The sequence below is a fragment of the Filicampus tigris genome, chromosome 8 (assembly GCF_054856515.1).
Source record: "Filicampus tigris isolate MCC_2025a chromosome 8, RoL_Ftig_1.0, whole genome shotgun sequence".
NCBI classification, from domain to species: domain Eukaryota; kingdom Metazoa; phylum Chordata; class Actinopteri; order Syngnathiformes; family Syngnathidae; genus Filicampus; species Filicampus tigris.
Window position 1 is genome coordinate 14725854 of NC_141224.1, and position 18930 is coordinate 14744783.

The window sequence follows — 18930 nt, forward strand, 5'->3', positions numbered from 1 at the left end:
GTCTGGTGAACTCATGGGCTTATTCACACACACACACACACACACAATTATGTGAGTTGAGAAACAAACTGGATGTTTCAGCACAATGAGTCACACATCTGCGCTGACATAAGCTGCGGTAAGCCACATGCACACAAAAACATTTCATGGAGTTAGTTTGAATCTGATTCAGTTATTTTACATTTTATAAATTCAATCTCATTTATGGTTTTATATGAACTTTTTAACTCATTGTTGCCAGTTTATTTGTTACAGATCATTACCATTGAGTATATAACCTTATAGGTTTAATGTTTAATTGATACTGCTAAAAACCTAGAGAACGTGCTATTCTGTATCCAGTATATTAATACTGCATAACACGGGTCACTGACCTTTGTGACCCTGAAAGAACTGAATGCTATTTTGTGGGTACTGATCAATCCAAAGGGCTAAAAGTTTCATATACACTTCTGAGATAACAGTACCTAGCTCAACATACCTTGCTGATCATGATATCCTCTATGTGTATGATGACCCCCCCCCCACAAGAAAAAAAAATCCACAAGGTTGGAAACAAATAGATCAAGAACAAAACAATATGTGACAGTTTATTATAAATATAAAATGTGTTAACATTTTCAAATGGGCACTTCAACATTCCATGGAAATAAATGTCCCTTCACCAAGGAGCCATTTTTAGAACAGGCCCCGCGCTAGTCATGTGGTCTTGCTGGTGACTCCTCAGGTGATTTTTATTTTCATGTCTCCACCTTGTGGACAGTCACCTAAATAGCCGCCAGTAAGTGTTCTCTCTTTTTGATTTTTAGGCAAAATGATGAGACAAAAAAATATTATTTTGAATGATGACAAACAATTAAAATTGAAGTAACCTGAATACGCTCCAACAGTTTTCAGGATAAAGTCAGGATCAAACATTATAAACATGTCTAAATCTAGAAGTGATGGACAGTAAGAGAATTATGTTAAGTTGCAATAGGCCTTCTAGAGTTGAACACCTTAGTGCCATTTTGCATTGAAGATCGAGCATATTTGGTCAATAGTGCTCCCGTGGTCTGTTTCTCTCCGCAAAGATCCCTGGAAAGCAGGCAGGGAGACAACATAACTCATGTGTACGGTTAAAAAGAAGAAAATAAAGAAACGCACACACTGATTGATGACAAAGACAAAGGAAGACACTCTTTGTCATTAATTCTAAGATTATATCTCTTTCATTGCAGGCTCATACCACGTTCTTGTTCGAGCGCACGTTGCTGCTTGCAGAAACTGCCACAGAAACATTGTATTCTGACAAATTCCGAAATGTGAGAGAACGTGGCATTTGAGACTGGCCGTTACATTCACGACATTGTGACGACATTCATCTGCCATTCAAATTTCAAATTGTAGCTGAACTAGCTGCTGACGGCCTTCCAAAACATGGCGGGACAGTTTAGCCGCGTTGGGCTGTGTCACCCGGTGTACGGCAGGCCTAAGTCCCCACCAAAAGCCCAGGTAACAACATCACGGCCCACCAAAACATTAAGGTTGTCCACTGCTCCTCAGTTATGAATACATTTAGTTTAACATTGTACGTGACTAATAAAATTGCTTTACTTAAAAACAGAGATAATACCCACGCTATATATGGTGTAATATCCTCTTCTGTCCATTTCTCTCGCAGTGTGAAGAGATGATTAAAGCGCTCCAGTGTATCCTCTGGGAGATCTTCTACCTGCAGAAGGCAGATGGTCTCAGGGCGGGAGGTGCGGTCCACTAAGGCGACACTCTAGAGGAAGTGGAATGTTCTCGTTATACTCTGCTATTGATTTCTGATTTCCAATGAAAATGTGATGATTAGATGCAAACCTTGAGCTGGTCCAGACTGGTGCTCATGCCATCTGGTACGCTCTGCTGCCACACCTCCTGAAACTCCCTCAGGTTGAACTTGATGGCATTCTTCAACAACATGAGCGCGGTGGCCCGACAAACTTTAGCCTCATCCAAAGTGTAAAACACATCGTCTGTTTGGAGGCACGTGGGTATGTCAAACTCTTATTTGCCAATTCCTACAGATTGTGCAAATGTGTTACTCACCATTTTCAATGTAGCGTGTCCCATAGCAGTTTAAACAATGCTCAATCATCTCTCTGTGAATGACATTAGGATACTGGAAGTCTTTTCATCTGTTAATCCACGACAGTGCCCTCTTTTTATGTTGCTATCATATTATTGCCTTAATTGTCCTATGTTTACCGGTAGTTGTTTTTATATGTTTGATTTTCACATGCACATGCACTTTGTATGCAGCTATGTTTGTTTCGAAAGTGCAATATAAACAAAGTTGAGTTGAGTGACGGTTGACACTAACCTGGGCTCGAGTGGGCCTAACTCCTCCAGACTGGTTTGAAGTGGAACCTTGTTGCAAGACCACGACTCTGAGTCCACCAGCTGAGTCACATGACCAAGCAACTTCATCTCATAGTCAGAGTCGAGCACGCGCCAGCAGCCTGAAGAAACACACACGCTATTGTAAATGTCTTTTATATTGTTCAGTGTTCATGAACACTGGCAGTGAGCTATTCACTTAACAGTGTGTTAACATTGTGTCTGTTACCATTTATTTGACAGGCGTGGATGGCCGTCAAGTGATTCTTGAGCTCCTCTTCACTGGCTTGAATTGTCTCCAGCAGATCGTCCATGGCGTACTACAGAAGAGGGATATGTAAGTCATGTATTGTCTGTTTATATCCAGTCTTAAATGATGTACAGGGAATTAACCATGATAAAATAGTAGTAAGTACAAGAAGGAAAAGCATGTCACCGTGTTTTCAGTGTTCTCTTGCTGCCCTGCTAAGGCAGGACCTTGATATGGGTTCTCCCTTAAAACTCTCAGCAGCTTCTTCAATTTAGGACGCTGCCTCTTTACTTCCCAGTAGCTGTTGCAAAAGCCCCAGATCTGCAAAGAGGGAGGAACATTGATGCTGATTTGGATGATCTTGTTACCTTTATGGTACTTTTGAACTGTTATTACATACTATGCGAATACAAACTAGCTGGTACACATTAAAAGGGTGGGACATTTCTATATACTTTTCTTGGACTTTGCAAGGCAAGTCCTGCAGGAGAATTTGGGAGGTGTTCTGAGATTTGCAAATATTGGAAATATATGGGAAATACTAGTGTAAAATCAAATGATTTAACTGGACATTTAAGGTAATTTCAATGAGCTACATAATAAATAAAGTAGCCAGAGAAACCCAAGTAAGCATGCGGAGAGCATTTAGTTTTGACATGCATGTAAACCAATTTTAATTGTATGGCATTACTGACCTCTGCTGGGTGCATTTGATTATTGAATATTCAACTACCAGTATATTGAATATTGTAATGATACCATGATAGATTTAAATTCCCAGTTGACCTTCATTTCAGCCATCGTACACTTTATTGCTATTAAATGCAAGGGCGATCACGGCAGGCCGTGCCTTTGGCACCCGGGCCATCAGTGGGGACTTACCCGACTAATCCACCTCCTACCACCACTATCACATCACAATTAGAAACCATCAATAACATTAAAGAGAAATCCAATAACAGCAGACAACTGTGCCACATACATCATTAAAACAAAATGTATTACAGTGATGTGTTTTGCTTGTCGAACTTGGCTTGCTCTGGCCAGCCAATCAGAAGTCTGAAAAATGATGATTTTATTATGGGCCCTGTGAGACACATTTGAAATGTGATAGTTTTCAAGAAACAGTCCCACTGCTAACGGAGATGTCCTGGTCCAGAAAGTAAAAAACGCTCCCCGGGAGCTCGTTTACCTGCCGGTTGAGTAGGAAACGCCTGTGGCTAATGCCAAACGTTGGCAGGGTTTTCATGTTCCAGACCTAGATTTGACACCTCTGATTGCTAATATAGTTTGAGTTACATCGACCAGCAAAACTGATTCTGAAGGCCCTGGGCAAATATGAATTTAACAGCCACACGCACTGGAACCCAAGACCAACGTTTTAAAATGAAAGCGAATAGATTGGTAGGAATAAAATCATGCAATTTCATGGAAAAAAACCCCATTAAATATAGGTCAGTAGGGAGGATCTGATCCTGAAGACCCAACCCTGATGGAAATGCAAAGGAACTTCGAAACTCATATAACCTGAGCGTGAACGAGATGTGTGCTCTCCTGGGTGCTGGTGAGCTGATCGGGTGTTTTACATCCTGGGAGAAAGAGCAGCAGGTTGGACGTGTCTGCGATCTTCAAGTCGTACGTTTTGTCATTGCTACACAGCACGGCGTGTTCATTTTTGTCCCCTCTGATCACCAAGCTGCCAAAGAGGACATCCTTGTCAGGTCTGCAGACACTTACAAACAGAGATGGGAAATTCAGGTTCAGAAAGTAAAAACCCTGCCACAGTTTGTCTTGAGCCAGAGGTGCTTCTACTCAAACGCCAGGTAAACGAGCTCAGTTGAATGGAAGCGCCTGTGGCTCAAGATAAACTGTGGCAGGGATTTTACTTTCTGGACCTGGATTTCCCATCTCTGCTTACGTATTGCATTTTTAAACTAGAAATTTCAAACACTGTTCCGACCTGTTACCCGCTTCTATGTCTTTGCACAGTGTGTCGTCCAGCTCCATCAGACAGTAGTCTGCAGACGAGACGTTCTCTCCCAGAGACAAACAGTGAATGGTTTTCTGCAGATCTTCCCCTTTCAATTTGGCGATCTCAAGCGTCGCCTGAACTTCCTCCAAAGTTCTCATTTTGAACAGACCACAGATTTAATAAATCCAGAGCAAAATTTGACCATGTAGACGAAACGAATGAGAAAAATGTACTCTTAATGGGTGATTCTGAGAGTAAGAAATTTTAGTGCTGCGTTAGCTTGTCATCAAAGTTGCGCGCCCTGTTTTGTCGCAGGAAGGAAGCTGGACTATGTGTCATGTCAAAAATAAACCCGTGTAGAAACTTCCTTGTCTTCTCTACGGGTCTTCTCATTCAAGCGTGAGCCAGTTTCAAAACGTTCCTCGATGAGTAAGCAGATTTTCACTGTATTTGTAATACACAAACTACCTAAATATTATGAATAATATTATATAACATGATAAATACTATGAAACATTATAAAACAAACAAACTATTATGTTTAAACAGAATGCAATGCACATTTCAATGCGGAACCTTACATTCTAACAATGCGTTTCGGACGAGTAAATATCATTAATGCGCCTTGACTCACGTTGAGGGTCAAAACGAATCGAGGATGAGCTTGTAGTGTTTTCAAAAATGTCAAGTTTCTCTAGATCTGCCCAGGTAATGATTTCACATTATTTCATATCTCCGTCACGCTTTTCACGTAATAGACAACCCACGATGTCATTTATCTTGTTAGCTATATGCGGTACCACAGGATAGGTAGGAAATAAATAAACTGTGGATACACGACAGATGTACTTTTTCTTGTTTGTGTAGTTAATGATAAACTGAAGTGTAAACTTAATCAGTTTTTCTACATTTTGTTAGCTTATGCCCTTGTAATCCTTATTTCTGAACAAAATGCACACTTGTCAACTAGTCGTTGAATTAAGGACGACATTGCATAAAATCCACTGATTAACAATGCTATGATGCGCTTAGTCAGTTATTATCACGTGAATAATAATGAACAAGCTCGACTAGGTAGCTGTCTGTGTGTGTCCACATATAAAACATGAATTTGTCTACTTGTAGGTTAGGATAATGTAGCAGTTACGTGTTTTGCATCGAATTAAATATTAATAGTTACTCGCTGTAGATTTATTTTGTGCCACCTGTGCTTTCATTTGGAAGATTAACGTGTCACTTTATTAAATGTGTTCCATATTTCACCTTTTCCACTAATACAACTGCAGAAGAGCTACAAAGCGCTGTGACATTCTATGGCCTTCAATTTGAGAAATTGGATAGAATTAGGTCTTTGGAAGATGACAATTGTATACGGTGTTCCATTGGGATAATGCCATGTAATGTTATCCCTACCATCTCTTTAGCAATGGGCCACCTTTGCTCGCTCGTGGTTCCTGATCGACGCCAGAATGCAGCCTCCTGGGAAAATTGCCACCATGTGCTCTGTCAGGCTACAAGGGAAGCACAAACCGATTTACCATGCACTCAGTGAGTTATTACAAGACATACACAGACTCACGTTGTTTATTAAGTTTGAACTGCAAAGTTTTGGAATAGAGTGGAAAAAATATTGGGTCCCTTTTAATGAATATTCTGAAAATAAAAGTTGGAACAAGAAAAAAATGAAGTTGGTAGTCAATATTTTCCAATGTATGCTCTAATCTTGTATGTTTTATGTTATTTGTTGAAAAAAGGTGAATTATAGATTAAAGCAACACTGTCATGTCAGTTTTTGTTGATTATGGCGGTGCCATATGGACAAAAGCACATTTCCCATGCGTGCCAGCGTGTAGTGTCGTGAAATCCTGAGCCGTCCTTATAGCGAAAGGAGGAAGTGAGTATGCCGTAAAGCAATTCAGGACATTTGTATTTTTTTGTGTGCCAGGGTTGATCCCATCCTCCTCAAAGTTGCTTTCTGCCAGTAAAAATGATACAGACCCCCTCAGGGCATGAAGTCCCATTTAACTACTGTACTTGTAAGTCAATGTTTCATCAAAAGAGTTGTGAAAAAAAACCCGATTCGATTTCTTGCCCAGTGCTGCTTTAGCAACTCACAGTTCAATTGTGTTATTGTCAAATTTATTTTCAGTGTGTCTTTTTCCACACATAAGCACATACATAAAAGTAAACCTGAACGTTAACTGTTTGATCCTTGGGTGCTACATAGCGTAACATGAGGCTAGCCCGCCTTATAGCCAAGGGTTCAGGGTTTGAATCTTGGAACTTTCTGTGTGGAGTTGACATGTTCGTCCCATGCTTGCATAGGTTTCTCCGGGTAACTCCTCCCACATTCCAAAAACATGCACGTTTGGTCAATGGAAGATTCGAAATCGTCCGTAGGTGTGAATTTGAGTGTGTTTGTCTGTATGTGCAATTACTGTGATTGACTGGTGACTAGACAGTGTGTACCCTGCCTGTTGCCCAAAGTCAGATGGGCTGGGTTCCAGTTTATCCGCAACCCGTAAAAGGATGAACTGTGCAAGATGGATGGATGGATGGGTCGATATTTTTGGTGATAGTAGCAAATAAAACATGGATTATGTTTGTGTCTGTCATCATATTGTTGTGCTGGGCTTTGACATGAATGTGCCCTCTTGTGTGCAGGTGACTGTGGTGACCATGTAGTGGTAATAAACAGTAAACACATTGCCTTCTCTGGAAACAAATGGGAGCAGAAAGTCTACTCATCACACACTGGGTGAGTGGAAGGCAGCCATCTCATTTAGAAAGGTTCACTAAATTGGGATTCCCAACCCTTTATTAGAGATCATTAAGCGTGCCATGAAAATGATCAAATTCAAATTAATTACTCCGAAAATTATTCATTTACTCGGGATAGTGTGCCTTTATTTTTAGTTTGTTTGTCCCCATACACGCATACAGATTCCACACTGTTTTTGCAAATTTGAAAACCCATATTAAATTTTTACCAGCATTTTTTTAAAAATATAATTTTTGGGGGTTCATTTTTTGTTCTCTTTTTCCCAATACATATCAATGAGCATCAATTATACATGCATTTTTCGCTATTGGTGGCCTTGCCCAGTCCCTATCCACTGCGAATAGCAGGTGTCCACTGTCTACTTTTTGTAACGTTTCTATTTGGTGATGTGCCACGAGGTTTTTCCAATAATAAAGGTTGGGAAACACTGCTCTAGAACGTAATGGTTCCTGTTGTGTCCAACAATTACAAGCAAAGACCAAACATGTTTCTCGGAGGCCGTAAAGCAAAAAGATTCTTACTGAATATGTTTTCTTTCATCTTTTTAAAGCTATCCCGGGAGCTTCAAACAAGTCACTGCTGCTCAGCTCCATCAAAAAGACCCCAAAGCTGTAAGCACCATAAAGACCTGACAACACACACACTTTCCAAATTTCACTGTCCACACGTAAAGGTTATTTTATCATATTGATTAGGTTGCATACATACTGTGGCTATGGGAAGTATTTAGACCCCTTGGAATTTTTCACTTACTGTGTCATTGCAGCTATTTGCCAAAATCCAAAAGTTAATTTTATAAACTTTTTTATTACATTGTTGGATTTGTCTAATAGAGAAAAACTAAGATAAAACAAATGTTTACAGTAAGTGACTTTTTTCACTTACAAGACAATCAGTTGTTTGTTAAGATAGTTTGAAACATATCTCCTCCCACCAGATTGTGAAGTTAGCCGTGTACGGCATGCTGCCCAAGAACCTGCACAGGCGTACCATGATGCAGCGCTTACACATCTTTGCAGAAGACGTATGTACACAACAGCACTCAAACACATTTTTACATTTTAACATCTGCTGTCAAGCTAAATCACTTTTTTTTTTTTTTTTTTGGGACAATTGATCAAATTGTAGAAACGTAAGACATCTTCTCAAATGCCGAACAAAACACCGTTTATAAAGTTGTAGTACTCTCCTACTAAGCCATGAGCAGACAATCACCTAAATTGTGACACAAAGAATTGCCAGGTCAACGCTGAAAACAAAATAATCAAAGTCATGGAATTAAGAGGTTGACGTTTTTGTTATGTTAATGTTTTTCTCTAGAGGAAGACATTATTTTACAAAATCGTAATACATTTACAAGAATGAGGTGGAAATATTCAGATAACCTTGAGTAGAAGTTTGACAAACAATGATTGTTTTGTCATATCAACACCATCATTAGTATGAGCCACACGTGTAAAACCTGATTAATATTCTGTTCATTATATGACACGCCTGGAGAGAGAGTAGCCACTGGTCTCAGCTTGTGGTACATCTGCTGTATTTTTTGTGTTGCACACCACACAGAGAACCAGATTACATGCGTGCAGATGTGTAAGAAGAGTCGAGGAAGGAGCAGACTGGCACCTCTCCAAAACGAGTTGCCATTTTTGCATTTTACAGTGGGACTCAAACTGTGACCTTCCGGTTCCAAAGCCGAAATCCTTAGAGATAGCGTATGCCTTTTTTCCCATAATATTAAGACATCTCAAGTTGGTAACAATTTGTAATAGTACTAATGTAATCTTTTTACTTCTTTTTTTCTACTACTATTTTCCTCACAATGTCTTTCTTTTCAGTTTTGTCCAAATATCCCTTTGTACACCTAAAGTATCACTACATGTCAAAAGGTCTTTTTTTTTGGTTTGTTCTTGCAGTATCCACTGCGTACAGTAGATGGCGCCATATGACTGAGCCTTTGCTTACTTCTTCATTCTGCAGCTTTGATATGTGCAAGGACAGACATGATCAGTCAGGCATCTGACTGAGACAAATTTAATTTTCACAGCAACCCCATTATGATGGTGTGGCAGCATAAAAGCATCATCAGATTTTGATCGGATTTTGTCACATGATTATAAAAGTGACCCCCAGCTCCCGCTGCCTTGTATGCAACTTTAATGAACTATTCATTAGAAAAGACGTTTCATAGTGGGGCATGTTAGCAATTCCCTCGAGTGGGGTGTGAAGTGTCTATTTGATGCCATGGTATTTTTGTCTTTGGCTTTGTTGGCGCCCCTTAATGAATATTTATCTCCACCCACCTTGAGTCATTAATAAGCCGGTGGAGAGGCCTTCGAGACTAATATCTTAAGGTCGTGCAGAGGTTTAAAAGGCAGCTGTAGCTCAGTCGGTAAGGACTTGACTCGGGGGCGCACATAAAAAGTGAAAGTGTCCTTATTGGTGTATAAGTCTTGAAATTAGAGCTGCTAATCAGAGACCTGCCAATTTGCTCCCCTGAGCACTATCGAGGTGCTCTTGAGCATGACGCAGAGCCTCCAGTTGTCCAGGCTTAAGCATCCCCCTAAAGATTGTCCGTAGAATCCTTTTACAGTAAAACACATAGTAATATATCATGAAAAGAAAATCATGAATTGGCTCTTTTTACATTAAATGAAAATGTAAAAGTAGATATTTCTCAGAAAATGAATACTTCTGTGCTCTTCCCCACTTTTTTAGTAATGTCAGAGCAGAATTGAGCTGATGCAAGCCATGTTTTCTGCCTTGGTGGCACTGGCAAGTCCGCTGTATTTATTTCACCAATTGTTAACACGTTAAATCTCGTAGCTGGTTGCAAACGTTCATTTTAAGACACTCATAATTTGAAAAAGTCGTTGGGGTTACTGACTGCTCGCATCAACACGGGGAGCGTGAGGGGTCGTGTCACTTTGACTTCAATGACCACTCAAAAAGAGCAACAAAAAAACAAAAACAGCTCATACTGCCGATGGAAAGTTTTGCTTTGATTTTTTTAAAAACGTTTGTATGTCCTGTAACTGTCCACCGGCCGTCACACGCCAGGCAGCCCTGAAGTCTACTGGAAGAGATACAGCGTAGTTTACATCAAAAGCAAGGGGTTGCTCCTTTAATAAAATACAGTACCAGATTTTTTCCTTTTACATTGGTTGTACACATGGAATGGAAAGAATGAGTACTGCTCTATGCTCCGTTGGTATGTTTTGCTGCTCCGTGTATGTAGTAATTCAGTAAGTCATTTCCGTTAGCTGTTTGTGGGATTTCACATTTTATGTTCGGTGTCGGTTGAAAATGTTTTGTTTATTTATACTATACAGTTTTGGTTGTTGTTTTATGGTGTTACCAGTAAACTGGGACATGCTTGGAGTAACAAACAGCTTGAAGCAAGCACACTGTGCCTCTTATCTGCAGAGCTAGTCGAGCAAGAGTCTTCCTTTCATATTCTTTAAAGTGATGTTATATGACAGTCCTCGATGTCTTGACAGCAAGGGTGGGAGCAGGCACGAAGGAAAACTTTAAAAACAGTGTTATATTGAATTTAGGCGTTTTTTAATAAGTTGAACTTTCGTGGGTTGGTCTGAAGCCCCCCCCCCCCCCCCCAAAAAAAAACCAAAAACAAAACAAAACAAAAACAAAACGGTGGTTCACTATATTTCCAGTGTCTTTCCACATCTCTTCATAAACATTCTCCTCACCTCCTCGCACTTGGTCGCTGTCCATTACTAGGAGCTGCCCGAAGACATGCGAGCCAACCTGACAGAGGAGCTGCCTCAGCCCAGAGAAATTCCCAGGAAGCTCAGCGAATACACACAAGAGGAAATCGATGCCTTCCCCAGGCTTTGGACGCCGTATGTATACAATCACGCACACCATGAGATGAATGCTGGGATAGGCTAATACATTGGCTCTAAACACAGTATTAAGGTTTTTGGATATTGGAAATGGTCAAGGACGACAAGGGGGCGATGTTGACTTGATGGCCATTTTACTTGATGGTTTCAAACTCTTGGCTGCTGTTGAGGGAAAGCTCCAGATGGTTAAAAGTGCTGCAGCTGCTCATGTAATAAAGAAATGGAGCTAACTGAGAATCTCCAGAGAGTCTTTAGTGGCAACGTAAAAAGCCTAAACAGATAAATACCGTGGAACCCCAGAAGGTGACTACTTCAAAAAGTCCCAACAATTTGGAGTTCAACCGACATTTGCCGCAGAAGTCAAACAAAATTTGCGTTGTCTAACCATCATCATGCGTGTTGTGCCATCATAAATGTGATAGTTTTAGAAATAGAAAGTGTGATGATAATCATAGAACCATAAAAGGAGGCAGCTCTGACATGATTGTGGCTGTTCAGTACAATATGATCAATACAATCAATTAACATCGGAATTCGATTTGAATATCACAAGGATTTAATCATAGCAATACCTATAAAATGCCACTCGGAGCCAGTATCACCATGCAAACACCTTACTGTTCCCTCACCATTATGCATTGGTTAGACATTCATTCAAAGGGTGAGTAGTTTGACTTTATTTTAGTTTTGTTAGACAGAGGTTAGCCTGTCCTTATACTTGTACGATGGTTAATAAACTTACAGAAATGACAATGTTTGAACGAGGCATATGTATTCCAAAATGTGTTATGTATGATGCGTTACTTTTTTCTCGTTGACAAATGCACAAGATAGTTTGTCTATGCACATGACAAAATAAAACCAAGGTCCTGAGTCGTTTCAATTTAGGAACTCATTGAATAGTTTATTCGATTGAAGCCTGCATGTGACTATTTTTTGTACTTTGATGATATTCTGAACCATGCAATGTTTAGGTGGCATGTTATTTATTTGACTTTTTACATAATTAAGTATTTTGAGACTGCTGATTCTTTTGATCTGTTAAAAACTGTGTTACTAAAAGCTTAATTGTTGTATTGTGCCAGCAACGGTTTTGTATTTCTTCATGCTCTCGAAAATATATATAGATTTTTGTCAAAATTACGGCAATAATATGGCTGTTTTTTTTCCCAGATAATATTACATAATAGCAGTCACCATAAATAAATGGAAAAATATACAGGTACTCCTTGTGATCGGAATCGGTATCGGCCGATCTCACTCATGCCTGATCGGTATCGGTGTCATAAAACCTGATCGGAACATCACTAATTGGCTTTACATAATGAAGAAATTGTTTTGAAATTAAAGCAACTCAATTATAATAGTACAGACTGGAGTATCCTTGGCTATTACAAAAGATCAATTCTTATTTTCGTGCCTTAGGAGCACAATACCATCTCTTAATGTGATTACATGAAGACTGTGTGCATATGGACATTTTAATGGAAGTCTGTTCACTAGCAAGTTTCAATTAAATAATGTGATTTACAATCTGTGTGACTAAATAGAAAAAATAATTTCTAACTTTGTCAATAAATTTCATGCATGAGCTTTCAGAGTTTATTTTAAATGTATTTCTTAGGGTTACTGTAAGGGAAATGTAGTTTCCATTATTGACAATACTTGGTAATTTTTTTTTAAACAAATAAACCACATGGTAAAAAAAACAAACCTAAAACTAATGGAAACTAAATTGAAACGAAACATATTCAAAATGATAAAAAACAACAAACCCCCCTCTAAAAACTCAACCAAACTAACGCTATTTAAAAGTCAAAAGTGAAAATGAAATACAAACTAAAATTGCACAATACAAAACTATTATAACCCTGGATTAGATCTGGGCTCTGGCCTGCTTCGGAAAGCCATTCTTGATTATTTTGTATGCTTGTAGTTGCAGGCTGCTTGAATGTGTCTGTAAAACTTAGCTGCGTTTGTTTGTTGTGTCTTTGTTGGTTCAGTTGCACTTTGTGACTTCAGTTTCATTTGTGTTGTCTGGTGCTGTGCTGTGTGCTGGCTTTGATTTAAACGGACGTCACTTGTTATTTTGCAGGTCTTGTTCAGACAGCTGCTGTGACAAACTTTGAAAGGCTGAAAATGTCTCACCTAACCTAGTTTTTTGTCAGAGGGGCAGCATAATCGTATTCATGGCTTGTCAGAGTATTTCTGCAGGATGATGACAGTGATGCCGGAGTTTGCTGTCATCATAAGAATAATCGTGTTGTCACCATGTGGCCTCATAGTAAACGTAGTAAACATCCTCTTCCCGTCGGGTCATTGGCCAGCCTTCTGGTTCATTAACTTGACGCTTGTTCTTTTTTCCATCCCAACTCATCTTCTAAGCACACTGCTGCTCCCTCTTAAGAGTTTTTTTTTGTGTTTTGTTTTTTTTACAGGGCAGCCTGGACTCAATCTTTCTCTCCAGGCTGATAGAAGTAAAGGCTTGACAATGCTTGAATTCAAAAGGAGCTCAATTATGCATTTTTCTTTTTTTTTTCATAATTTAACACAGTTCTCTGATATGATTTCATCAAAACAAAAGCAAAACAATTATAGTGCACTTAACATCTGATTATCATTCTGGTTGAAATCACTCAATTTAGTTTCGGGGTGCTGTCACAGAGTACAGCTTTCGTTACGATGACAACCTAGGCTACCTAGGGCATGCGACGAAGCGAGTGGCTAATCACCACTGACAATTTGGCGACTTTGTTGCTATATTTAGAAAGAAAAAAATAATTACCAAATAAAATGACTATATATATTTTTTGCATGTAAAAATGCAAACTTTGATTGCTCAGGCAGACAGATGTCTGATCTACTCACCGGGCACACCATCTATTGCGTCTGGCAAATGGGCTACATTGCTGCACAGTTCATTTTGCACATCTGTGGGGAGTATATGCATATAGATTAATTTATCACGCACAATTTGATTTATCGAACCTGAGATTAATTGCAACGGCTGATTTTGCATCTGGTATCTGAGAGGCGGGGGCAAACCAGCACCACTGTGTAATCATGGCTGCGGCTGTTGTGGAAGGTGCAGTATGGGGAGGAGAGAACAGATCTTTTCTCCTCGTGTACCGTATATTCCGGACTATAAGTCGCTCCGGAGTACAAATCACAACAGCCATAAAATGCATAATAAAGTAGAAAAAACATATACAAGTCGCACTGGAGTATAAGTCGCACTTTGGGAGGAAATGTATTTGATAAAATCCAACACCAAAAACAGACATGTCATTTAAAATTTAAATGACGAACAATTTAAAATAAAAATACAATAGAGACAACAACAGGCTGAACGGTATGCTTACGTTACATTACACAACGCCCCCTTCTGTCCCCGGAAGCCAAGTTGTCTCCGTCGCGTAACGCTAATAAATGTGTCCATATAAATCAAATAGTAAAATTGTACACACATGTAGAGAACGAAAGTTACGGTAATGTTGCGGAGTTAGGACTGTATATGAATTTGGGGGGATTCACCGGAGCGCCTCATCCACAGAGTCACTTGAATCAAAGAGCGTGACCAGACACAGTGATAGGGATCAATGTGGCTTTAATAGCGCTCCAATCCATTCCACAGAGCTCAACAACTAGCTCAATCCCGGCGCGCACACGACGACGAAGAGGCGCGCATCTGCGGCTAACAGACTCGAAGCGTCTCTCGTTAGGACCACTTTTAGCTGTCCAACAATATGCCCGACACAAATCAACGTAAAGAATGGACCCATTAGCTGCCCAAAAACATGCCTGGTGTAAAACGCACAAACAGTAAACCAATGCCTGTATAAACGAAGCACTAATGAGGAATTTACAACAGGTAAGATAACTTTAAACTCACCAAAACGGTTGTAGATCGATTCGATCGCTTTGAAAGTGTGTGTTACGCAAGTTACGCACGAGTTTCCATGGGGTTTTTTTGTTTTTTTTTTAGAATTTCATTGGCCGTCGAATGCGTCAATCACCAGCTTAGCAAGTTTCGTTGTGACTGCAAACACAATTGACAAATCGTCCATATGCAGGGGTGGTACTATTTACGCATTTAATTTGTTCATTGGCTGTTGTTGAACTCCTGACTCGGGAAACATTTGTTTATTGGATCAAGTAAGCAATCAATCAAACATAAGGTCCAGCCTATGTTTTGAAATCTCGTGTTTAAAGCCATCGAAGGATGTGCATCTCAGGCTTGTTGTGGACTAACTATATTACTGGAATACTTTTACTGGACCCTTGTCGACGTAATATGATCATTGATGATGGATTATGAAATTGTGTCAGACATTTATGAGGCTGAAATGCCGAGTTCCTTTTTTTTTTGTGTGTTAGCGATTGTTTGACTTATATGCTCGCCGAGCCTGCAGATATGATTGTATACTATAATGTTTGGTATGATTCGAATCTGCGAAAACTCAGTTTTCTAACCATATATAACATGCCCGGGAATGCTTTGAAGTTGTTCTGTGTATAGCGAATTTCCCACGGGCACAACGCAAAAACCCACCCGTAAGCCGATGGACCTGCAATAACATGTGAAATGATATACAGGTCATAATGTGTTAATAATTTCACACATAAATTGCTCCAGAGTATAAATCGCACCCCCGGCCAAACTATGAAAAATAACACAACTTATAGTCCGGAAAATACAGTAATTAAAAAAAAAAAAATGTAATGCCAGGGAAAAAAATTATTACAACATATCCTTTGTTTAGCAATACAATTTTAGAGACTGGACGATCAAGCCAGTCACAAGCAGGAGTCATGCCATATAAGACAAAACTCTTTTCAACTGCATTATGTTGCATCTGCGCCGGTCGCTTCAGTGCACCGTGACAACTGGTGTTGGCCTCTCACAAAGCAGTTTTTCAAGTGTGCTGTTCCACGTTTTAAATGCAATGTTCCACAGGAAGGTCACATCTGATTACCACACATGCGAGATGAGTTAAATCAAACAAAACAAAGCTTTTATGCTGATGCCATCTTCAAAAATATTGGATGATAGATTGCATTTCTGTTTTTTTGTCTTCAACACTTCCAATTCCATCACTTCGAACTTTATTTTCTGCTTGCAGTGCACCCCCAAATGATCCATGGTGAAAATTCAATTCAGCCCCACCCACATGAAAAGCGAGCACCCATAAAGCTTCAATATGAGTTTCACTTGCTGCCATCAGCGGTGCGGTGCATGACATAACAACAATACAAATACCCTCCACCCATGTATGCCGGTTATTAGAAGCTAATGCTAACCTAAACCAGCACCGCAGCTCTGCTTACCTTTTTTCTTTGACAAGTTAGTGCTACTGTGTAGCCTGGGTGAACACACGCGGTGTTGGGGCACTTATGTAATTTAGCCAACTTATGATGTCGGCAAAATTCAGAATGGCTCACTTACAGGCATTTTATGTGAAGGGCAGAAAACAAAACATTTACTTTTGGTAGTTTAATTTCACTTTTGATGGGTGGCTGCTCACAATTTGTAGAAAGTCAATTTCCATATGCCACATTTAAGATAATGTTTACTTGCAGTCAGACAATCCAGACTTTAAATGTCAAACGTAGTTGGAAAAAAACCCCAAAACAAAACAATTTAAATTGTGTTGGGTGTGTGCCTGTCAATTTGAGTCTCATGCTGAAAAACTTTGACCGACACTGAACCATAAATAGTTTTCAACGCCTTCAATTTCAGGTCAACACCTCCCCTATTTGCATGCCGAGCAGAGGAAGGAATTATGTGCAAGCCCCGTCCCTGTTTGGCCTCTGCGCAGTGTTGGCGATTGCCGTTCGTGTGCGAGCGTGCGGCAATAAATGAAAGCGACCTGGTATTGTTTACTGGTTCAGTCTTCAGCCAATCAGTGTTGCGGCCATCAAGGTCAGGTTAAAACTGCTTTGTTCAAGAGAGTTGCCTTCCCTTGTTAATATTCACTCTGTCTTTTCGACTCACTTTACATTGTGTGTGCGGTTGGGGTCACTGAGGGCGATTTTAATCATTGCCCTTTATGAACACATAGTTAATATTCTCTCAGGAACTGGGAGCAGACACATACACAGACACACACAATCACATGAATGCACAGACAGAAATAAACAAAATAAACTTAGAGCCATAGTCGAAAGAGCTGCCATTAAACCAAAACACGCCACCTGATAATATCTGACTCGGGCCTGAAATCGAAGATGAACAACAGACAAAAAAAGATGTTGTGCTTGGCATCATTTTGAAAGTACAAAAACAAACATGGATAAAATCTGTGTGACTTGTCATCCATCACCTTCTTGGCCGCACGTGTGGCGCCGTGTGCCCGCGCTAATGGGAAATGCGCTTCTCTCTCTCTCTTCCCTTCCGCAGACCTGAAGACTTCAAGATGGAGTGAGAAGACAAAGGAGGCTGCAATAACGCCTCAACGCTGCACGACTGCCGTTTGCAGCTTTACAACTTATTCTCCTGTTGTGTTTAAGAGCTACACTTCTCTTGACATTTGACTCCCACGTTCTCATCAAATAAAGGCAATTAGAGATGAGTAAAAACTATTAATGTGGCAACTATTCTGTTTTGCTTTCTGTCAGTGTGTTCAGTTTGGGATCATTGTACATTTCTTGCAAATTTGGCTAATAAAGAATTTAAAACATTTGAGGGTTTTTTTTCTTCTTTCCAAACATACAGGGTGAGCATTTTCTGTGTAACATTCACAAACAATCGAAACATCAATTGTTTTCTCATTACAGATTTATTGGTTATAAAAGCAAATAAAATAAATACATTCATGCGATGAGACACGTTTCATGTTCTGTTATAAAACAACAAAAAAGATGCTGGTCAGCTCGCTGCTCAAGTTTTATGTGCTTGTGGACTGGTTTTGTTTGACTGTGAACTGGATCCAGTTGAGGAGTCAAGACCAGACTCAGCATGAAAACAATAAAAAATAAACAACAGCAACAGCAGGGTGACCGGGTATCTTGCCAAAACAACCCCGCACATACCACACTTCATGTCATGTGTTGGCCTCATTTTGTCATTTTACTATTTTAGTATTTGATGCCCAATGGAGGTGAATCAACTAACTTAATGTATGATGTATTTAAAAAAAATATGTATTTTTTTACGAGTTGTTTAGTAACTTATGTGGTTCATATGAGAGTATGTTGGCAGATTATATATCTGAAAAAAACTTATCAAGTTCTTTTCAATGTAATGTTTCTATATCCCTCCAAGCAAAAAAGAGGCTTTCTAGTTAAGACCACTTTTGTCCTGCCTAGAGGACATCAAAGACTGGATGTCACTAAATTTCCTAAATTTCAACGAAAAGAATACAGAAGTTATGGTGTTCGGTCCCAGTGACTTGTCTCCATCCCACCCTGTTGACCTGGGCCCCCTCACGTCTTCACATCTAAAGCCAACAGTCTCAAACTTGGGTTCTCAAATGGACAGTGATCTTAAATTGGACCAGCAAATCAGCGCTGTTGAAAAGTCGAGCTTCTTTCATCTTAGACAGCTGGCTAAGGTAAAGCCCCTCCTTTCCCATCAGCACTTAGAAACAGTCATCTATGCCTTTGTTACATCTCGGCTAGATTACGGCAATGCACTTTATTTTGTCAGCCAGTCCTCCCTGAAGCGTTTCCAGTTGGTCCAAAATGCTGCTGC

At 39.7% G+C, this 18930-nt stretch overlaps 2 protein-coding genes across 2 annotated transcripts; one reads left to right on the top strand and one right to left on the bottom strand.

Moving 5' to 3' along the window:
• Positions 1-564: 564 nt before the first annotated feature.
• dscc1 (DNA replication and sister chromatid cohesion 1) lies at positions 565-4940 on the bottom strand. Its single transcript, XM_086038094.1, has 9 exons — positions 4578-4940; positions 4145-4313; positions 2804-2938; positions 2597-2687; positions 2351-2489; positions 2077-2129; positions 1849-2003; positions 1620-1768; positions 565-1077 (listed from the first exon to the last, which is right to left on the bottom strand). The coding sequence occupies exons 1-9, from the start codon at positions 4745-4747 to the stop codon at positions 966-968; spliced, it is 1173 nt and encodes a 390-aa protein (XP_085894220.1). The 5' UTR covers positions 4748-4940; the 3' UTR covers positions 565-965.
• A 230-nt stretch (positions 4941-5170) lies between these two features.
• Positions 5171-17919, top strand: mrpl13 (mitochondrial ribosomal protein L13). The gene is made up of 7 exons (XM_086039268.1): positions 5171-5297; positions 6014-6137; positions 7254-7347; positions 7922-7982; positions 8309-8395; positions 11113-11234; positions 17638-17919. The coding sequence occupies exons 1-7, from the start codon at positions 5271-5273 to the stop codon at positions 17660-17662; spliced, it is 540 nt and encodes a 179-aa protein (XP_085895394.1). The 5' UTR covers positions 5171-5270; the 3' UTR covers positions 17663-17919.
• Positions 17920-18930: the final 1011 nt, after the last annotated feature.